Source organism: Strix aluco, chromosome 8 (assembly GCF_031877795.1).
Source record: "Strix aluco isolate bStrAlu1 chromosome 8, bStrAlu1.hap1, whole genome shotgun sequence".
NCBI classification, from domain to species: domain Eukaryota; kingdom Metazoa; phylum Chordata; class Aves; order Strigiformes; family Strigidae; genus Strix; species Strix aluco.
The window spans coordinates 29,344,867-29,366,755 of record NC_133938.1 but is presented as its reverse complement, the minus strand read 5'-3'; the positions used below and the strand labels follow the sequence as shown (position 1 = coordinate 29,366,755).

Genomic DNA, 21,889 nt, shown 5'->3' with positions numbered 1-21,889 from the left:
ACCGCACTGTCTGCTGAGAGGGTCAGAAGGGGCAGATCACTTAACACTACACCTGTTTTATGAATAATAATACAGACAGTTTTGCTGGGTTCCTGGGAGGACATTATCCCACCAGGATAAGCTCTGCATATTGAACAAATTAATGTCTTTAACTCATTTGACTCTGGTTAGCTCAGTTGCGATGGGAAGCTCCAGCGGTGCCATTTGAGCAAGGGGAAAGATCAGGCAGACCTTTGAGGTAGGTTGGTTATATTGGCTTTCCCTCTCCGTAGGTTTCACTTATGGAAGTATGAGATTATAAATGTGGGGTTGAAAAGCCTGTTTCCGGCACAAAAATATGGAGGAGAAGGAAAAAAAAAAAAAAAAAAAAAAAGAAAGCCTGAGAACAGGATTCATGAAGCTTCAGAAAAATGAAAATTATTCATGAGCATGCCAGATTTGGGTCACCCCAAGATAATCCACCTGGACCAAAATGAGGCAGTTCAGTTCTTCCCTCAGTGGCTGGACTAGCTCAGAAAAGAAAAAGCACATTAAAAAGTCACTTTTCAAATTACTTTAAAAATTCAAAGAATTCAAGGAGTCCAAGAGTTTCCTTTTAAGATGGTGAAATGAAGTGTTCCAATTCAAAGCAGCAAGTTTCTCCAGGTCTTTCTTAGCAGGAGGAAGAAGTAACAATACCTGTCCTCTCTTGGCCAGAGGCCTGTGCCCTTCAGCACAAGCAGCAATATCCTGAGTGATGTTCCTGCCCTGATTTGGGCTGCCCAAGAGTCTCAGGAGGGTCCCTCAGCCCCATCCCAAGCTGGACCTGTGACCGCAGCAAAAGAGGACACTGCTCTGCTACCTCCAATCAATGCCTCTCTCATATATTATTTTATTTGTTTTGTTGGCTTTTATTGAGAGTGAAAAAATAATTTAAAGCAATTATCTGTACAGGGGGGCAGGAGAATGGTTAGCTAGTCGGAAGATCTGTGACCCCCCACAGCCAGGCCAGGGAGGGTTGGAGGGAGGTGATTTACAGCTGTACAAAAACACGACAATCCCACCGAGGAGGAGCAGAAGGTGGAGGACATCTCTTGAGCTCTTGAAGGCCCAGAGCAGAGGGGTGGGAGGCTGTGCAGGGGCACGGGGGGCCAGGGTCTGGCCAGAGAGGGGCCAGACCCTCAAGTGACCTGCAGGGGTGTCTCCAGCATCTCCATGAGGAAGGTGTCGATGGGGGTGTCCCCAATCAACTTGAAGAAGAAGAGGTGCTCCAGGCACTTCAGCCCAATGGACCGCAGCGCCGGCAGGCGCAGAAGGAGTTTGGCAAACCTGGAAAAGAGCAGAGTCAGAGGTGTGCGGGAGGCACTGGCCACCCTCTCCCCCATGTTTCCTGCACCAGGGGCTCAGGACAGCACAGCCCAGATTCTCCTCAAAAATGCCTTGGGAAGTTCTCCGTCTTAGATTCCCCTGTGCTTTCAAAATAAGCATTTCTCTCTGCATGTGTGGAGGGAATATGTATTTTTTCAAAACAGAATTTAGCATTTTTAAAACTTAAAAAAAAAAAAGATGAAAGAAGATGCATCCAGATTCTCTCTCCAAGACTTGAACTAGTGACATCTCCATGGTGCCATTTAAATTCTTGAAACCGCCTTCAAAAATCCCCAGCCTCCCGAGAGGGTGCGCAACCCCTCAGCAGTGCCTCTGCCAGCCACTGCCTCCTGTTTCGAGGCGCAGCTGCAAGGGGGTGCAGCAGGCAGACTGCCCCCCCCCTCCCCACTTCCAGCTCGCAGCGCTCTGCGGTCACATCCAGAGCCAAAAATAGCAGAAGATGCTGCGGGCGCATCACTGGGCTGGCGGCGATGGGGCCGGATCCAGCTGCCGGCGTTTCGAGAGCTTGGCCAGCAGAGGGTAGGATTGGATTGAAAAGCAAGAAAGTCACCTCTCGCCAGCACCCTAAAGGCTCTGGGCCACGATTAGGGCACTGAGAGGACAGGCCAGCCTGCGGGAGCTGGGCTGCACAGACAGTTTTGGTTGGTGTCCTGCCCTTGCTTTGCGGGTGGCTCAGGCAGAGCTAGGATGGACACCCCTGCCCCTGTCTCCTCTCCAGGGTGGGATTGTGCCACCCTGAGCTGCTTGCCTTGCCTGGGGACACTCACCGCCCTGGCTGCTCGGGGTACTTCTGCTTTGTGTAGGCTTCCAGCGTTGCGTAGACCTTCTCCCTCAGTGATTCCACTTCTGAGGGGCTGGACAAGCCCTTCGCATCTGGACGAGGGAGAGAATACAGGTAAGGAAGAAATCGCTGCAGAGAGAACCTTTCCACTGCTGGCAGAGTGGCTGTGTGTGTGGGCAGGAGAAGACTCGGGCTCTCTTTAATCATGCACCCAGGGACTGGGACAAATCTGCAGTCCCGATACTCACCGCCACAGCCCTCCTGTCTGTGATCTGCCACGGCCTGGAGGGTGTGCATGTCACCTGGGACTGCCCCGGGCCTCAGACTTACCTGGGTTAAACAGGACGATGGCTCGCAGGCACCCCAGCTCTGACTTATCCATCTGCATGTCTTTCATTTTGGACACCAGCTCCGTCAAAACCCTGAATGCAGGGGACATGGGTGGGCAGACGATCAGAGACAGGTACAGAGCAAGGCTGGGGGCTGAAAAGCATCTGGGACAGGGACTGGGAATACCCCCAATTCTTCTCTGCAGGAATAGGCAGCTTTGAGGGACAGCCATGCCACACACTGCTCTTCTGTGTGTGCATCAGCAGCATCCAGGGACCTGAGCATCAAATTCCCTCCCGTTCTTACTTTGCTCAGCGCACAGCCTCTGTGCTCTCTTCGGACTATGAACAATTCCCACTCACTTGAGGGAAACTGCATGGGATTTTTTCCACACTTCACTGTGCAAAGCATGGGCACTGCCCTTACACATGCCAGCTGTGGGTAATGCAGTGTCCTGCCAGGCAGGGAGCAGGCGTGGCATGGACAGTACGTGTGCAGTCTTTATGTGAGCAAGTTGTGGTTTGAGGCTTTGCTAGCTACAGCTCTTGCTGATCAGTATTAGCTTTAGATCCAGTTAAGGCAAACCCCTGAGAGAAGGCAGAGAAGCATTCCTCCTGCTGCAAACCCAACCAAAGATCTGCTTCTGCAGCTGCAAATCCCTTTCTAAGGTGCTTTTACCCCATTCTTGGTTTTTAAGCCAGTCAAGCATCCCCTCCTCATTCTAAGCTAGTTCTGCTCCCAAATCACCATCTGTTTGCTCTAGTTCTCATTAAGGACTTGTTTCCCATTCAGAGGGGAAAGACAGAGCCAGCCTAGCCACTGCTGCTAGGGGATGACAGAAACGGGCCACGCACCTGTCGAAGATGGAGCCCACACCAGCACTGTGAGCACTGCTGCGGTGCACGTGCAAGCCTGTGGCCAGGAGGATGCCGTCTTGCACTGACACGGAGCGATGGGAGAAAGAGGCAATGAGCAGCTCATTCCAGCCTGCAAGGGGAGGCGTGCAGGACACAAGAGGTAGTTCAGAAAAAAATCAGTCCCACATAGAGCAGGAGAACTGGTTTCTCCCTACTGGCTTCAGACTCAGCTTGCAGGAGAGATGGGACCCCGGGTACCAACTGCACCCTTGCTAACACTGCAAGGGGTGGCAAACCCTGACCAGCAACAAGAAAGGCACAGAAAAAGACTCAGGGGGGGAAGAGGAAAATATGTTGGGTTTTCCCTCCTAAAAAAACATATTCCTTGCATCAGCAACCCCTTTACATAGTTTTGCATGTTACACACTAATGTGCCTCGCACACAGTAAGTTCTGCAGTTATAAGAATTGCATTAACAAGACATTTATTCACTCTCCCCCAGCCCTCCTACATGCCTGCATGAAGAGGGGAACAAACAGGTTCCACTGCCCCATCCACAGCCTCTGCCAACCACTCATCGTGGCTCAGGATGGATTGCTCACCCTGTGACAGCAGCGATGGATCAGCTTAGGATTTCACATTCACCATCCCACCTGGCTGGCATAGCACACAGTCCAGAGGAGGGATGGAGGGAACCAGGAATAGCCCCAGAGGCCACACGGAGGGGACATTACCTGCCCGAAGGAGAATGACTTGGTCTTCCAGTGTCAGGTCGGAGAAGTGGGGGATTCGCTTGGCCCACTCGACAAGTGTGAAGAGCTGCTTGTCAGCCGCGTGGCATATGTTGGTGACAGGGTCATTTGTCTAGTTAAGAAAGATATCAAAAGGAAAAGAGCAGAGGAAAAGAGGAGAATTTGTCAATGAAAAATCTTTGATAATCACTGTCTGCACTGCAGACAGTATCGAATCAAGTTAACAATACTCAGAACCACAAGTAAAATGATCAGATTGCCAATAATCTCAGCTGTGCACAGTTGGGAAGAGAAGATTTTATTACTGCTATCCCCTCTACAACCAGTCAAATCAGCTGGTTGCTAGACTTTTCTGTTTGCTTGATGTTCTCTGCAAAGCAAGTCCTGCATGGCAGGCTGCAGTCCTGCTCCCCAGGGCATATCTAAAAGCCACCAAGCAGCCTCCGAATGGGCATGAACAGCAGTTTCACCCACACCAGTAAAACCACAGCAATAAACTTGCTGTGTCCAGCTCCACTTCAGTCTTGGTCACTGGGACAGACAAGCAGTGTCCAGGGCTGTGCAACTGTGGAAGCCAGCACAGGGCTCAGACTCTCCAGATTCCAGCTATTGCCCTATCTACTCATTCAAACCAAAGGGAACTGGAAAAAACATGCTAGGAAAATAATGCATAGGCTGTTTTCTAGCTGTCATTCAGAGTAGCTTCAAAAGAAAAATTATTGGTGATTTTTAGGCGGTGCAAAGCAAGAACCCTTTGCAAAATGCTAGCTGTTCACGTGGGGTTTATCTTTTCAATTGCACCTTAAAGGCTCTCATCTCAAGCTGCAAGTGATTTTAGTGCCCCTTACTGAGCTCTCTGTGTTCATGTCGCTGTATGCCTCTGTCTTGGGTTCGACTGCCAGCTCAGCTTCCAGGATCCTCTCCACAGGCATGTCCTCGCTGCCACTGCTTGTGGACTCGGCCTCATTCTCGCTCCGCTCCCTGCTCCTCTGCCTCTCCTCCTGCACAGCTGCAGAACAGAAATGTGGCTCTTTACACCCACACAATACTTACCTGCTCACAGTGGGTCCCCTTTCCTCTGGGAGGAGGGATGAGAAACTCACTCAGGAGGGAGAGAACAGAAAACAAATGGATATTTCAGATGTACATCCATTAAAACAGCTGCCCCCAGCACTCCCCAATGACTTTGGGGTTGCTGTAGACCAGTGGCCTCCAAATTTGACAAAAGGTTGTGATTTCCAAGGTATGAAGCTCCAGAATAGAGGAAAAAGGAGCTGATACCTCCAGATGGCAGCCTGGACTCGGCTGTCACTAGATGCTGAAGGAGGCAGGAGGGACCCAGCACCCAGATACTGAAGTCTGCCACACTCGCAGTGTGCTTCGAACAGTCCCTCAGCAGCCAGAGCATCCAGCAGCAGTGCTAGACGGTCCCTCACCCCCAGCTGGATCCACACATGCTGCCTATCTCATTTCTGAGCAAAAGCTTACCCAGCCTGGCACAGCCCTGGTGTCACCTCTCCTTCCACCACCTCTCTTCCCAACCCTCCCTACTAGAGAGCAGTTCCTAGCACCTCTGAATGCCCCAATGCCTTCACTCTCTTCTCTCATCTCTGTACATTTTCCAAAGTATCTACTGACTGGAGAAACAGAATCACTGAAATTGTCTCCAGATCTCAGCTATTAACTCCCAGAGCTGCTGGGTGTGTGGAGGACAGGTTGGTGTAGGACATGTGTACATGATATGCCAAGCCTCATGCTCAGTAGAAGTCCTGGGTGCGCATTTTTGTTGGAGAAATCCGAAAGGGAAATAAGAAAATCCTGCCCTGTGTGACCATACAGCACCAAGCAGGGGCCCCAAGCACCCCGTGACCCCTAAGGGGCAGGTCGGCAGCTGGCCTGGTCTCAAAGAATGGCCCGTGTTGAGCTGTAGGCATTTATACACCCAAAATTAAAGGTTCAGTGGGGTAGAAGCTGGCTGCAAAGCTGGCCCCTGCCACCAGACATCGGTGCTTCACTATTCCACAGCTTAATGGCTTCCCCAGCCTTTAGCTAAGCACCAGGAAGTCAGTATCCAGGGGAGTGGGAAAACCACCAAGGCCGAGGGATAAAAAGTGCTTTAAGAGGAGAGCGGATGTGCATAAACACTGGGGGACACCAAGGGAGGGACCACCTCAGCAAGCTTGCAGGAGAATTTGATACCCATTTTCTCAATTAGGTAAGTGCTGCTGGAAGAAGGGTGTGACAAGCTTTTAGGTCAGATACTTGGATCAGGAGATTTCTTTCCCATTTGTCTTTATAGCTTGGCTGTTTGCAGCAGTGTCAGGAAATAAGCCCTTGCATCAGCCTTGCCTTACTCTGGCTTATGTTAGGGTGCTTTCAGGGGAAGCGCAAAACCACGGGAGGTTCCTCAGCACTGAGACTCATGACCACTTTGCAATGCTCAGCACTTCCCTGCGTTTCTCCCAGCTGGGAGGATGTGCTTCCCAGCACTGCCCAGCTGCTTGGGAACTGGCAGGACCCAAGGAGATGGCTCAGCGGGGCATCCAGTCTGGTGCTGACGAGGGAGGGCAACACAGGATGCACATATGTGCCAGCCAGCTGGGGGAAGCATTTGTCCTCTTTAGGGTAATGGACAGGAAGAAGCTAGGGAAATGTTTCTAAAGTCATCAAAATCTTAGTGGAAGAAAGAGCATGCCAAGGAAATACCAGTCCCATCTCTCAGCCCCCAGACTCATCCAGGATTCCTTGTTCAAGCTGAAAACTGGCCCCAGTTTCTGCAGCTCCCAGAAAGTCCCTGTGAATATTGCAGTCAAACCCCTATAGGATCCACCAAGATCCTCGGGCTTAAATTTTCATGCTCTGCAAAGGGAAGCTGCATTGACACCCTGGTCCTCTGAACCACTTTGCACCCAGCTGGAAGGGAAAGCTGTGCCTGGGATTAGGTTTTTGATTCAAGCCTGGCATTTCGCAGTCCCCCGCTGCCCTAAGCATTGAGGTAGCACAGCACTGATGATGCTACAGGGAACACAATAAAGCTCAGCCTGTACCCACCGTTACAGCTACTTCCCTGGGCTCTGCCCTGCACAGTCTGAGTTCCCACACAGGGAGTGGCTTGCGTGCTCCGCAGAGGGACAGTGTGGACCCCAAAAGGGACAGCTCCACTGCCTGCTAGCATTCAAACCTGGAGGCAGCACAGTTATTTTATCTTGGAAAAGAACAGCTTAAATACTGTGCTAGTTGTCACTACCTGACCCTGCACCTGTCAGTATAATTTGGGAGACAATCCAGCTCAGAGGTCCTTGCACCATGAAGGAAGGAGCAGGTAGCTGCAGGGGCAGAGGTGGACAGATAAACACCCATGCTGTGGGTTTGCCTTTCCCTGCAGCAGAGACTTGCTTGGTGCTGCCTTTTACAAAGCCTTCATACTCTCTGGAGTTGTGTGGGAGAGGCAGGGCTACAGGACCCACCGCAGACACGTCACCCTCAGCAGCTCTTGGATGCTCCTTCAAGTCAGTGCAAAATCCCTTTAAGTCCAATTGCCTCAGGTTGGATCTGTGCTCCAGATCAACACCTTAGGTGGTTTGGGCCAGAAACACTGAAATCCTTTGAGGGTTGCAGTGAGTGCACGTGGAGTATGGAAGAGGCTGCATGAACTGCTTCCATACAGATCTCTCCTGCAGCACAAGAACACCACAGGATGTGAGCTGTGCCAGAGCTCAGCTCCAAAGGTGAGGTTAAGAGTGGAAATAACAAAGAACTGTAAAATAAAAGACAGAAATAAATCATTCACCCTTATCTTCCACTACAAGAATTAGGTGGTGACAAATGAAGCCAGCAAGCTGAAAAGAAAAAGGAGGTTGCTCTTCACAGAGGAGACAAGCAGGAGCAGGACTCCTCACTGCTGGGTGCTGTCCACAGCAGATGTTTACAGGGGCCCAAGGGGTCCAGACCATTAAGGACCACTAAACTAAAGGCAAACTTGGGTCAAAATCAGTTGATAGGTTCAATAGTCCCCAGTATGTGTGTTTAGGTGGGATGGGAGGAAAAATACAGTGTAATAGCTTCCCCATCAGCCTCATTTCCTTTATGAAACAAGGTTAAAAATGCTCTGAAGCTGTCAGTGTGGGTTTTTGGAATGCTCCAGCCTTGGAGGGCCACCAAAAGCCAGATTTACCCTAATGAATGTAAGGAAAATTTCTGTAAGTCCATTCCTTCCACCAGCCCTCACATACCTTCCCTCTTCATCCCCATGGCGAGGCACTTCTGATAGCGGCAGTACTGGCAGCGGTTGCGTTGGCGCTTGTCTATGAGGCAGTCCTTGTTGTCACGGCAGGTGTAGATCAGGTCCTTCCGGATTGTCCTCTTGAAGAAGCCTTTGCAGCCCTCACAGCTGTACACCCCGTAGTGCTTGCCTGGGGAGGCAAGGGGAGGCCATCAATGGGCAGGCAGGCATTCCCTCCAGCACAGAGGAGCCCAAACCAACACCAAAGGTGAAAAAAATGGGCTGCAGGGTGGCTCTTTAGTGGGTCCTTGCAGGAATAGTGACCAGCAGCAGTCAAACTACAGGACCACCGCCTTCCAGTGATAAGGAGGGACTGCATCCCAGGGGAAGGATGTGGAGTCACATCTTAGCTGCAACACAAGTGCAGAAAAGCCACAGGAAGCAAATGGGGTGCACTGATAGGGAGGGGATCTATAAGGCATGACCAGGTGTCTGGGATAGGAGAGAAAGCTCAGGGACAGCCAAAGCCCAGCCAACACAGAGCACAGGTAAATAAGAACACAGTGATTTTGATATATTTACCTTTGATAAACACAGACAAAATATAAAATGATATAAGGGAGAAGAGCGTGGCTTTTAGGTTTACTCTCTCTTTTGAGCACAGAGCAACTAATCTGCAAAACAGACAGCCTGCCCTTGGGTAAGGCAGACCCAGCTATGAATCCTGCAAAGCCAGTATGGTCCCAGCCAGTCTCCACTCCTACACAAGCCTTGCTTCAGAGCATCAGGGGAGTTTTCACTGCACAAAGCCTTCCCTAAGAAAAAAAAAAAAACCTCCTACCTGAGGACCTGTCCCCACAGATGGCACAGATGTGTTTGGCTAAGGATCCTGGGCTTGTAGATGGATAATTCATGTTCCCGATCCCCGGGAGACCTGGCAAGGGCTTGACGTCCTCCAAGCTGCTGACATTGTTTAGGACATTGAGCTGCAGAAGCAGAAACCACGAGACAGTTTAGAGGGTCAAGACTCATACCTCAATGAAAACATCCCCAAATCGAGCTGACCCCTCCCTTGCTGCTCCTGCTGGGCTCGTCCCACAAGCTTATACCCAGCAACTCCATGGGGCTGCCATGGGCAGAGAGACATCATCTGGTGAATCCAGCTGGAGGGGTTTAAGCAGATGTCTGGTAACAGATATTGCCTCTCACCCTGTCCTGATGCTGTAACGAAAGCCAGGACTAAGCAGAGCTGGAAAAGGGCAGGCAGCAACCCTCAGCTGCTCACTTACAGCCTCCAAGCAACAAGGCTGGTGGGATCCTGCCTGCTTCATTAGAGGATACTGATCACTGGCTGCTTGCAGCCTCGAGCACTAACAGCTTACTAAGGAAGAGCTTTGCAGCCAGGCAATCTGTTGCAATTAAACCTGCACTGCTGCATGGCTAGGGAAGCTGTAATGATGGCGTTTTTTTAAAAAAAAAGAAGTGTTAAGTGGGTTAGCTTCCCTGCCTTGTGATATGCAAATCTGCATAAACACATGAAAACATGGCCATCTTGGTCACTCCCTGGACTTATGTTCCCGAACACTAGCACAGACTGGAGAATGGAGCAGATTTGGGGTTGTCAGATTAAAAAAAAAGGGAGCAAGCTGAGCATCTAAAATCAGCTGCAGTGAGATGCAGGCAAATGGCCCAGAGCCCCCAGCTGAGTTCCCCCGGAGCTGCTCATGGCTGCTGCAAGTTAAAGGTTACAAACCGACATCGATTAGAGACCAAAGCCTGATGTTGCCCAGGGCTTCGTTTTATTGCTATTTGCTTTGGAGCTGTTGTCGGCAGGGCAGTGAGGATTAAGGGCCATTGAGCATGTCTTGTCAAAAGCTGTCTGGGCAGAGCAATGTCTCTTCAAAACCACTATCAAATTATCTTTCCCATTGCCATGCATTGAGGGCCAGGGGATGGTTTCTTCATCATTGAGTTTGTTTTTAACAGTCACCCCAATTTATCAGCTAAAGTTCTTCCTCCCAGCAAAAGGGCGGAAGCAGGGACAGAAAAAAAGGCTTTGGATGAAAATCCAACTACAGCCTTCGTTACAGTCTCCATAACATCTAAGCCACTAGATTTCGTGCATACTGTTGCAAGTTCTCCATTTGCTCCAAGAAATTGCCCATTTCCCATGAAAATGTAAAATAATTTTCACAGGGAATTTCAGCAAAGAATAAGAAGGGTTCATCCCATTGGGATTTTTGAATCTGTCATTAGAAAAATAAAAAGGTGAAGCCTGTTTTCATCTTCCCTCACCACTGTCCCTTCATTTTCAAAGCTTCAAAGGTCTGATGACATTGAAAATATAAAAATTACCACATTAGGAGTCAGGTTGTTTTGCCCCACTGGAAAATAAGTGTATAGGGAAAATTGTCCAGAGGGACAGAGGTTTGCTCTGCCCGGCAGAGACCCAGGCCAGGCACTTTCAGCTGTGCTAACGCTTCAAAATCTGAACTTGGCCCAAGGAAAAGAGAAATCAACCCTTTCCCCCCCACAAGTGTCCAGCCACCTTTCTTACACTGAAAACTTCTTCTTGGCAAGATGCTGAGCTAGGAGGAAATTTTTATGGTTTAAAATGTTACTTAGAGCTTGGGTACCGCCTTTTCTTTCTCTCTGGCTGCACTTTGAAACAATAACGGGGAGAGAGGGTGTATGGGCCAGGGCGGGAATGGGGCAGTTTTAGCCATCAGTGTCCTCAGAGCTTGACTCCTGCAGGTTAAGTGCAATCATGTATGATATCTGGGACAACTGCTTGAACCCAAATCCATTAGCTGCCTCCCTGCCAAATCCCCAAGGCCCAGCTGTCTCCTTGCATTAAAGGCAACACAAGTGAAACCCGCTCCTCAGAGCTGGGAACTTGGCACAGTGCCTAGATTGGGGAAACCGCTTCCTGGAGCATCCCCAAGCCCAAAGGAAAGGCTTCCACGCAGCCAATGCTCCAACCAGCTCCACCACCACGAAGTACCTGCCCTGGATGCCACGGGCACAAATACTGTCAGGTTGATGGGGAACAGTCAGGTGGTGCAAAGGGAGGAAAGATGCCCAGCACACCCACTGCGGACAGCCCAGACCCACGCAGGAGTTGAGGATGCTGGTGAAAAGTAAGCCAAACCTGTCAAATCACCCTTATCCTCTCTCGGAGCTCTTCAGGGGCCTCCCCATACCATCCTTCCCAGCCTCAGTGGCAGGCACTAGGAAGAGCTTCAAACAGATGGTGGAGTAGCAGCTCTATGAAGAATCCATGGCTCTGGGGAGGCACCAACCCTAACACCTGGGTCTCTTCCCTGTCTGGAGGGGAAACTTCAGCACCTGAGGCAGCAAAGATGGGAGCAGCTTCATTTTTCTTCAGGCAAAGTTTATATGCAACTCAGAGTGTGTGGCTGGCATTTAGCATTAACATTTATCTCTCTCTCGAAAGTCTGTCTCCTTTCCAAATAATGAAACAAAGCAGATACTCTTTTGCAGGAAGAAGGGGAATGCTTCATATGCTGCAGCCCTTGGCTATCTTGATTATTTCCACGTACAGTAATTATACACACTGCAATAGATGCAGTGGAGGGGAACTGTACTGCACACCCATGGTGAGAACAGACCTGGGAATTAGCTCTCTCCCTTCATGTGCTGGGTATTTTGAAATATATACAGGTGTCTTCTCTGTGTCTGCGCCAGGGGGATTTATGCAGAAAGATTCACATGCTGGAAATTGTTCTTTACAGCTGATCTCCCTAAGCGGCCAAAACATACCAGACCCCCCACCAGCCAACCCACTCCCTCGAGTTTTGGGACTTTACCCAGTCTGAACACCATGAATTGTAACGAAGCAAGTACATGCATCTGCCTACCTGCGGACTGGCATGTGTCACAAAATTCATGCCTGGGGCTGAGGACAGAGCGACGGGGTGTGAGCTGATGGAGGACGTGATGACTCTGTATGGTGAGCCCAAAGCGTTCACTGGAGACCCGATTGCGTTCATGGGGGACGGCAGCGCCCGAGAGGCGTTTGCAGGGGCCTCGAGGTAGTTGTGGTGCCCGTCCACTGAATTTCCCGTGGAAAGGCTTGATGATGGGCTCACAGATGTGGAGCTGGCGTGAACAGGGGAATCTATACCGAGAAGGAGAAAGATTAAATACACTATGAGTGAGGCTGGTTGTACAGCAATCAGCTGCCCAGTCTTGGTTGTGTCAGCTTCGATGCCGGTCAAGGCTCAAAGCCAACCAGCAAACATGCTCTATGTTATAAAGGGAAAGGGCAAAACGTTGGTTATGGTAGAGGAAATAGAGTTACATACAGCAACAAAACATATTATGAAGGTAATAATCAAATCTTCCTTCACTGCTTCGGTGCCTCAGCTGACTTGGAAGAAGGCACCACTGCCTGCCTGTCTCAGGCTGGTTTTCTCTGAACTATTTCCTGAGGTCCCATTTCTTTTGTCCAAACCAGCTCTAGAGACAGTGCACATTTGAAACCATGAACTCCCCACCAACCAGGCTGGAAACCCTAAATGTTCCCCATGTCTTATGAAGCACCTTTGCTCCCTGCTCAGCAGGCTGCTCTTCCTCTTCTCATGGCTCAGCTCTTCCCCTTCCCACCCACTTACCTCTCCACCGTGCTATTTCACATGTTCCTCCAGCTCTCAAAACTTGATGCCAGCATCTTCAGGAGGAGCTGGAGCAATGCAGGACAGAAACTGCCCATAACATGCTAGCAACGCAGATGACAGGACAAGGCACCCACAAAATATTTTGTCCATTGCTTTTCCTCACTTAGTGTGAGACAGAGACTGTGGCCACACAGATGTGCCTGGGCAGACAGTCTCACAGTCACAAGGAAAGAGGGTTTCCTCCTCCTACATGAAAGAGCTCTAGTGCATATTGCCAAACTCACAGTAGCCCCATGACATCAATCTGCCCCTGAACCCCACCAGGGAACAGGTGGCATAGAAAATATAACCTTGATCATTGCCACTTCAGGGCAGTCTCTGAGGCTGAACACCTCACCCAAGGCCTAAATGCTGTCTTCCATAACACCAGTCTCAACAGTCTCAAATATTCAGAGGATATCTGGGTGTCAAATGCTCACTAATCCTGATGGGCTATGTATCTAGTTGTATTTTAAGGATTTATATGACCTTTTCTCCCTCCCCTAGAATTTACCAACCCCAGTTAGCATTAACTGTCATTAACATTTCAATGAACCATTGTTTCTCTGGTGGTTTTCAACACAGGAGATCATTCCCTGGAGTAGCAAGGCAAAGATGTTGTGTGGGAAGGTCACACAGTTGGTTTTCCATGGCTGGCACAGAGGATGCTTGTTTCCATTGCATTTGCAAGTAAGGCAGTGTTTTGGTGTTTTGTTTGTTTGGTTTTTTCCTCCTTTTAACATTATTGCAAAGTTATTTACGTGACACTGTTTGTTATTTTACCTGAAGTAACAATCAAATCTGATTCAAAGGGAAGATGCACAATAGAGACGGGAAAAGGTCAGCTTGCTGAATAACATTAAAGACATTTGTCAGAGTCAAGGAGGACTCGATCCGCCGTTATCAACCCACTTCAGACTTAATTCTGCAGAGAAAGGGGGAGAAAAGGTCTTTGTCAATTCTTGCTTTGGCTTTTTGGATCAATTCTCCCAGTGGGAAAGCGATGTGCAGCAAGAGGAAGCCAGCTCAATGACAACAGCAGAAGCCTTGGAGGCAGCGAGGCGGTCTGGAGGCAGAGCCAGGGTTCTGCCTGATGCTGGAGAGAGTCACCCCATGTTCCCCTGCCACCATCATGGAGACATGCAGCCTGTTTTCTGTTAGTAGACAGCAAAATCCCTACCTTGTAATGGCTTCCAAGCACAAAAGCCTCTCACCCCAGAGACAGCTGCCAGGAGAGCCTCTAGCAGAGGGCAGAAGATGTGCTGTTTACCTGGCCTCCGCTTTACCTAAGTGCTCAGCTCACCAAGGCACCTCGGTTGTTTCCCGGGATTTAAAAGGACCATCCTGACTTGTGCCATTATTGGCTTCAGAGAAAAGTAAATGCATTTATCTCCACCTGTGAGTAGTCTGGTACCATAGCATGCAGTCCTCCCCAGCATCTGCAGCGCAGACTTGTAAAGAAATTGTTGTTATGCCTCTTTAAACAACTAGATAAACAACATTGCCTTTGACAATTCTTCAGCTTGGAAAATAAGCCACTGAAGGAGAGATTGGGCAGAAATCTATCACACCAGGACAGCTAAGGAGAGTGATTTTTCATCCTTTTCCATTAACACAGAAAAGGGCATATTTTCAAAGTATCATGCAGAAGACTTAAACTGATAAGAAATGACTTACAGGAAAGTTATTTAACTGTTTGCACCAGACCTTACAGAAATACAGAAACACTGTCAACACTAAGTCCCTCCATTAGAAAGGCTCCAAGTTTCCTAAGGACCCAGAGCAAGGCTTTCACCCAAGGAGACTGCTGGCCAAGGCAAGCCCCATGGTGTGCTTGTGGCCGTGCCCAGAGTGACTGTTCAAGGGCTATGGCCAGGGGGATCCCCTGGCCCCCAGGGTGGGATCAAAGGCTGAAGCCAGGAAGCCTGGAGGGCTTGTGCCTACCTCTCTTACCCCAGCAATGAGACACCAAGGAGGAAGCACAAATGCCTGAAGGAGTGTTTGGAGGTGGAGATGGATGGGTAAATGAAAATATCTACTGGAGAGCACACAGGTGTAAAGCTAGGCTCTGCCAGGGCCTGGTGACACAAACCAGAGTTAACATGCTTGTTTCCGCAGTGCCTGGCCGCGTTATCCTGCCAAGGCTGTGACAAACTTATTGGTCAAAACCATCAGTGTTAACTTTAGCAATGATCAGTTTTATCCATTATAAACTGTAACACAAACCCCATTTAGAAAAGCAGAAACAAAAATCCAAACAAACAAAAAAATCAAAGCAACGCACTACTGCAAGGTGGTCCAAACTTTGACTTCCAGTTCATCCCCAGGATAAATTTGTCAAGTCAGTCCCTGAGGGACCCTCCTGCATCTGGGAAAATACTCCTCTCAGCTTCTCATATTCAGGCTGGAACGCTCCGAGAGGGATATAAGGTGTGGCTGCTATCAGGTTATCAGCTTGTGCAGGGAACAATCTGCATGGCTGGCAGAAGGTGTGCAGGAAGAACCATGCCAAAACATCCTTGACACTGGGATTACTTATTCCCTGAGCTGAGTACCTGCAAAGTTGTTTCAGTCCAAAGGAGCCAGAGTGGCTTGGACAACGCAAACAGCAGAGATTGCAAGTCTGATTCATTTTCCTTGAAAATGATTAAATGAAATGATCCGCAGGAAAATACTGATGGTCCATGTCCCACATCTCCCAACAGAAAGCAACCAGAAAGGCCTTGGGCTCGCAGGGCTGGCATGGTTTTCCTCGAGGTATTTTCTCCCATCATTTGGGGGACAAACAGAAATGCCAGCATGGCAGCAGAGCGGGGCCAGCAAGGAGCTGCTCTGCAGCAGGGAAGCAGCTCTGGGACAGAGCGGGGGGGACTGGAGAGACAGGACTCAGTCCTGCACGCCAGCCACAGCCGGCCGCCTCTGCCTCTCCAGCGGCATTCGGCACAGGTGACATTTACGCAGACCAAAGCCGGCCCAGAGTCTGTCCATCAGGTAATGCGAGGTGACAAGCGATGCCGGGGATTCAGCCAGCTGCGTTGGAGCCCCGCGGAGCAGAGGGCAGCCCTGCGTCGGGAGGCGAGGGCTCTGTGGCTGGCATGGCCCCTGCCCACGAGCCCCACATGCGGCTCCCAGGCCGGCCAGGTCCCCCAGGTCTGCTGGGGAAGACACCCTGCACCAAGCACCAGGGCTGCTACTGCTTTTAACAACCTACTCCAGATTCAAGACCAGATTATTTCTGATCCACAAATGGGGCTGTTTATGTCTTTCTTCTCTGTATCCCTCCTCCACATTAATGCTTGGACAGGTTGTTTTCTGAAGAGAGATTCAGGGAAGTCTGACGTTGTATTTATATCTCTCCTGGAGGAGCAGGAAAAGAAGACAGGAGGGAACTGCCTTGTGTGGTTTCTCTGATATCTCAACTGCAACCATGCAGTGTCCAGAGAACCCAGTGTCTCAATCAACCCTCCACGAGCTCTCTTGTACAGAAATTCACACAACTCCAGCCTTCTCTTTGTAGGAAGCAAAGTTTAAAAAGAAGAAACATGCTTCTGGGTGCTTTGCTGTTTGAAACTGCCTCTGCAAATGTATTACATCACTTGCTGCAGAGAGCAGCCGTGGATTGGAAGCGTGCACACAGACACAACATCCATCCTGTTTCTCTAGCATTCAGAATAAGGATCATATCTAATGTCAGCATAGACAACTGCTGACATTGGAAAAAACAATGAAGGAAGACCCCAAGAACCACTTGGTTCTTTGCATTTTGAAAATGGTGCCCTTGAGGACCTAAGCAACAGCGTTACATTCACCCACCAGTCACTGAAGCAAGTAAGGACACAAAGCTTTGATACTCCACTTCCACCTGTGTTTCACTTCCACCTTAGCAAAATCCTAGTTCAGGGATGGGAAATTTGCATGAATAGCCTCATAAAATCAGGAATAGAACAACACTGTCTTCATCACAGCAGGTGTGTAGGTGCCCAACAGATGCACCTGCAGATCACAAAACTCCAGGTCTACCACACCAATGCTAAACAGCCAGGTCTGGGCTAACACAGCTAAACTGGACCAACACTATCTCGATAAAGCCAGCTTGGATATCTCTGTGCCGTGAGCTCTTCACAGGTAGAGCTGGGGCAGGCGTGGAAGCAAAGACCACCTGCAAGAGCGTGCAAGTGACCCCAAATGCCTCAGCAAAGGCAGCAGGAAGCGAAGCGTCCAGGCTGAAACCAATAAAGCTGTCTTGATTTTCACCCAAATAATGGCAGGAAACACCAGTCTCAGCAATTACATTTGAGCAGAGAGTGGAATGAGAATGCACATAGACCAGAAACATCCAAGCCCTACATACATAGTCTATTTAATCAACATGGGTTACAAGCTTGTTTTGATTAATGCCCCTTCAGCTGTAACACCCAGCAAAGCCTCGAGAGAAAAGGCATCCATGTTAAACACTGGGGTCTTTCTTCGACTAAGGCCTAAAGCAATCCTACCTCCTGAGATCTGCAGATCCCTGGCAAGCCGAGAGATGATGATACTTTGAACCTTCACAGTTTTGTTTTTAATGTCAGAGAGAATCAAAAGCTGGAACTCTTCAAATAACGAAAAACATACTTGTGCTTCTGAGGCCTCAGATATACATGGAAAGGGTTCATTTCATTGACATGAACAATTAAAGGTGCAAGTTGCCCTGCCAGACACATGACTAGCAAAACTTTGCAGATACTTCATCCTCCGCAGATCAGAGAGCACCGAGAAGTGGGAAGAGACATGCAGAGAAGGGCTGATTTCAGCAGAGGAGCACAGGCGTGCGTGGGAGGTAGAGCTTGGCAGGCAGATCGTCCTTGGGGACGACCTTCAAGGGGAAATACCTGTGAGAAACACTCCTGAAACTGGATGCAGTTATGTAGCAGGGAACTCGTGTTAACTGGAATCAAACAAAGTTTTGCAGCTATGTCTGCAGAAGCAGTTTTTATTTAACACATGGAAGCTAAGCTGAAAAACTATTCCCTTTCTGGTATTTTTAACTGTCCAAGCAGATTTCCACAGGCAGTACAGATTGCCATGTTAATATCCTACAGAAAGGCTACTGGTTTTGCCTTGCTTTTAAGGTCCAGTGCTTCCACCTTCCTGCTCAATCCCAAGTCAATAAATAATGCACCCTTCCCCTGACAGCTAACATCAGGGAGGAGCAAAAATTTTTGGATGTGTGCTGGCACAGGGGCTTCTGCAACAGGGATCTGCACAGAGCAGAAGAAAAGTTTCCCTCAGCTCTCCAGGTGGTGGGAAGAGCTGCTCCCTCTCCTCTTGGGTAATGCTTCTGTGCTGCCCTTGAAAACAGGGGCCACCCAAAACCTGCCCCACAAGAAGTCATGGGCTGGAAACACACAAGACTTTCACCTGCCCTGGTGCAGGCTCAGCATCAGATGCTATTTTGAGATCTTGGTCTGATTTGACTGAAATTGGACAGTGGGTCAATAGCTTAATATGTCCAAGGACATTTGGACAAGACACACCTGCAGTGTAACCACAAATTGTCCTCTCTGGGAAGCCAAGCTAAGGAGGAGGGAAGGAAGGAGCAATGTCCATAGAAACTACACAGGCTTTGCCACAGGAACCATTACAGGGTAACTCTAAGGCTATGCTGATCTTGCCAGCCAAGGACTCCTTTAGCAACTGTCCGTCAGATAATTAAAATAAGGACTGCAAGCCAAATTTACTCACCCTAATATGGTATCACATCCCCCTGGTGACCACAGGAACACACAAGAGTTGGTTAAAGTTTCTCATCTCCACAGAAATAAAAGTTGTCAAATTTGAGGCCTGAAGGGTTTTTCATGATTGTCTGATCAGATTTTCCACCTGGCCAGCAGGATCTCCAGTACAGCATCCACCAGGGAAAAACACACATAAATTCCTACAGTGGTCTTTAAACTCCTGGAGTGGCTACAGGTCCCCATCAGAAAGGATCCCACTAGCTGAAGGGTCTGTGGCTGCCCCAGGCAATTGAAGGCAAGTGTCTCCTACTTAAAAAAAAAAATATAAAAATTAAAAAGCTGCATTTCCCTAGCTGCAGGAGTTGCCCAGTCACTGGATTTTCTCACACCTTTTTTGTGTCAAAGAGTCTTCTTCCATCTTCACACACAGTTACAGGTATGGACATGGCAAGCTGTGACACCCAGGGAAAAAGCATCCTGTAGGTCACAAAACCTGGGACCATTACAGGCAAAAAAGGTGCCAACCAGCCAGGCAGCAGCCCCACTCCAGGCACAACCTGGATTTCCCCCTCCCTAGTCCCTAAACGACCTGGCCTAACCCCACTTTGCTTGGGAGAGCTGACAAGATTGCAGCCGGAGGTGGTGTGGCCACAGGCCAAGTTACATGAGTACTAATAAAAGAGACTTTGTGGAGGAGCCAAGTTAGTTCTTGTCCCCAACCAACTGTGCCAGAGAGTGCTCAGAGAGAGAGGACAGCCAGCACAGCATCTTTCCTTGCCCTGGGAGCTGGCCTCCGGATGAAATGCATCCTTCTGGGGAATAAAAAACACATTTTGAAGCCCCTTCCTTGCTCTTGTAGCCCAGGCTGTGAAGGCAAATCCATCTGCCTTAGTGCACATCTCCTGCTTCAGATGCCTAAGGGTGACTCATCTGAACACTTCCCCTGCTACTCTACAAACTCATCTGCAGCACTTTAAAGTCTGACTGTCCTTTTCTCATCACAAATTATGTGCTTACTACCAATTCGTGTACGTACATTTTCAGACAAATTCGATAGTGTTATTCAGACATTTAAGAGCAAAGTGACAGTTACACACATCATCAAAGACACATACCTTATTTCTAACCTGAATACACATAAAATTAACTTAAAGCATATGTAACAGTTATTTGAATGCAAAAAAAGAGAAAGCAAATACATGGGTTTTTTTGCTGTTACGCTCAAAATGAAGCCCAGAATTTCAGAGCTAAAGGAAGTCTGAATACAATAAGTTCTAGACATGCTGACCAGCAGCAGCCATACCACCTTAACTCTGCCCTCCAGCAACACAGTGCAAGAACAATGAATGCAACAGGCTGACACCCTAGTGTAGACACGGCCGTTTTCCACCGTCCTGATGTCATCCTCCATGGTGCCAGCGCAGGCAAGACCATGAACAATTTCATAGCTATTTTAAAGGGGAGGGGGGGCAGGGGGTGGGCAGCAAAGACCATGAACATATTGTGGGCCTGATGGTGTTGCAGGTTGCCTGCATGGGCTTTGTGGTGAGGACCCCAAGGCAGTAGGAAGCTGTCACAGACACCCTCCATCGATAGTCACCGTGACGTATCCTGCTTCATCCCTCTCAAAGCCTGACTGTCCTCTCACACAGCCCACGGGCCCTGAAGCTGTCTGATCAGAGCAGCAACTGCCTCTCAACCAGGCAGAAATCCCTCTCCGCAGACCCAACAACCCAAGGAGAGGCAGCCCTCACACTACCCGCAGGTCCCCAGCCCCACCAAGCTGCCTCAGGGGCATGGAAGCCCTCTGGCTTTGAGGGGAGTGCAGGTGTGAGTGGTAACCTGCAGGTCTATAGCATCCGGGGAGCATAGGACAGGCCAGAACGGCTGTTTTAAAGCAGCCCAAACAAAACCTAGCTAATGTTTTTGCATCTCTGTCAGAAGTTCACCTGCAGAAAACACCTCTGTTTTTCTAAACCAAGTTAGAAGCAGGTTAAAACACCAGTTAAATATACTTTTAAAAGAAAGTTAAAGTCTCAGTATACTGAACTGTTGGTGGGCTGGAGAACAGTCCCTTCACCTTTACTGGTGGAGCAGAAATACCTCTGTTCCTACTACCAATTTCTTCTCCTAGAAATCTCCCAAATGCTCTGCTGAGTGCTGTGACCCCTGACTCTACAGGGATCTGTGCCTGGTTCCTATGAAGATCAGTTTGAACGTCACTTTCACTTCCTTGTAAATTTGTAATACTCAACAAATTAAACACACATAACACTCCTATTGTTTCACTCTTATTGCAGCAATAGGAGAGAGTTTGGCTTGTCTTTGCTTGTTCCTTAAAAACACCAGTGATAAATAGATTCTTCCAATGAGCGGTCTCTTTTCTGCAGAAACTGCCTAAAAAGGTATTTTGGAAAGTCAAGCGCTTGTGAAACTTGGGGATGACTTGATGCAATACCAATGACTTTTCTGGAGTTGGAGAATTACCAGAGGTGAGCATCTGGTGCAAGAGGAAGGAAAAAAAAATAGACACGTAGCAGGAACATCCCATGTGCAATTCAATGAACCTCTCCTCTAGCATAGAAATAACAGGTTGATGTATACAGCCTGGGGGCCTCCAGAGGCATCTACCCACCCTGAAGGGCTGGAAACAACTTGCAGAGTTTTCCAGAGATACTAAGGCTTTGCACATCCATAAACAACAATGCACTTTAACTTCCCTGGAGCAGCATCAATATTTTGTCAGCAGCCGATACACGGTCCCTCACAGCCAAGCACTCCAACTTGCCAGCTCCCTGCCTCAATTTGGGAGCACCCTCCAGCTCCTCAACCCATTCCCCTTACACATCCCCCATGTTAGGACAAGAGGAATAACTTCAGATAAAAATAATGAGCGAGCCCCAGTAATTGCAAAGCCCATTTCCCAAGAGCAGTGCTGGCTTCTGCAACCGGGGCTCGATCCCGGCTGGCGTGCGTGGGGGTATTGCAGCTCGCAGCCCTGCAGACACAGCCCTTCGCAGCCCGCTCTCTTGCTGTCCAGCCTCATTTGGCTAATCTGACACAGTTTCACACAATTATGGTTGTATCTGTGTCACAAAGGCAGAAGAGCCACTGGGCAAGGAAAGAGCCCTCGTTAGATTTTCTTGGGGGCTGTTTTATGTTTTAAAGTAATTTTTTCCTCCA

General features: G+C 49.0%; 1 protein-coding gene across 3 annotated transcripts in view; it reads right to left on the bottom strand.

Moving 5' to 3' along the window:
- Window positions 1-847: 847 nt before the first annotated feature.
- RXRG (retinoid X receptor gamma) overlaps window positions 848-21,889 on the bottom strand; it is a 39,002-nt gene continuing 17,960 nt past the window's right edge. For 2 of the 3 annotated variants that reach the window (XM_074832903.1, XM_074832904.1), the window contains 9 exons: window positions 12,192-12,451; window positions 9,152-9,296; window positions 8,321-8,500; window positions 4,937-5,097; window positions 4,071-4,200; window positions 3,334-3,466; window positions 2,480-2,571; window positions 2,136-2,241; window positions 848-1,308 (listed from right to left, as the gene is read on the bottom strand). In XM_074832903.1, coding sequence (XP_074689004.1) covers window positions 1,161-1,308; window positions 2,136-2,241; window positions 2,480-2,571; window positions 3,334-3,466; window positions 4,071-4,200; window positions 4,937-5,097; window positions 8,321-8,500; window positions 9,152-9,296; window positions 12,192-12,451 — 1,355 coding nt within the window. In that variant the 3' untranslated portion in view covers window positions 848-1,160. Of the gene's footprint in view, window positions 1,309-2,135; window positions 2,242-2,479; window positions 2,572-3,333; window positions 3,467-4,070; window positions 4,201-4,936; window positions 5,098-8,320; window positions 8,501-9,151; window positions 9,297-12,191; window positions 12,452-13,772; window positions 13,915-21,889 lie in introns of all 3 variants that reach the window. The other variant, XM_074832905.1, reaches the window with a different exon arrangement.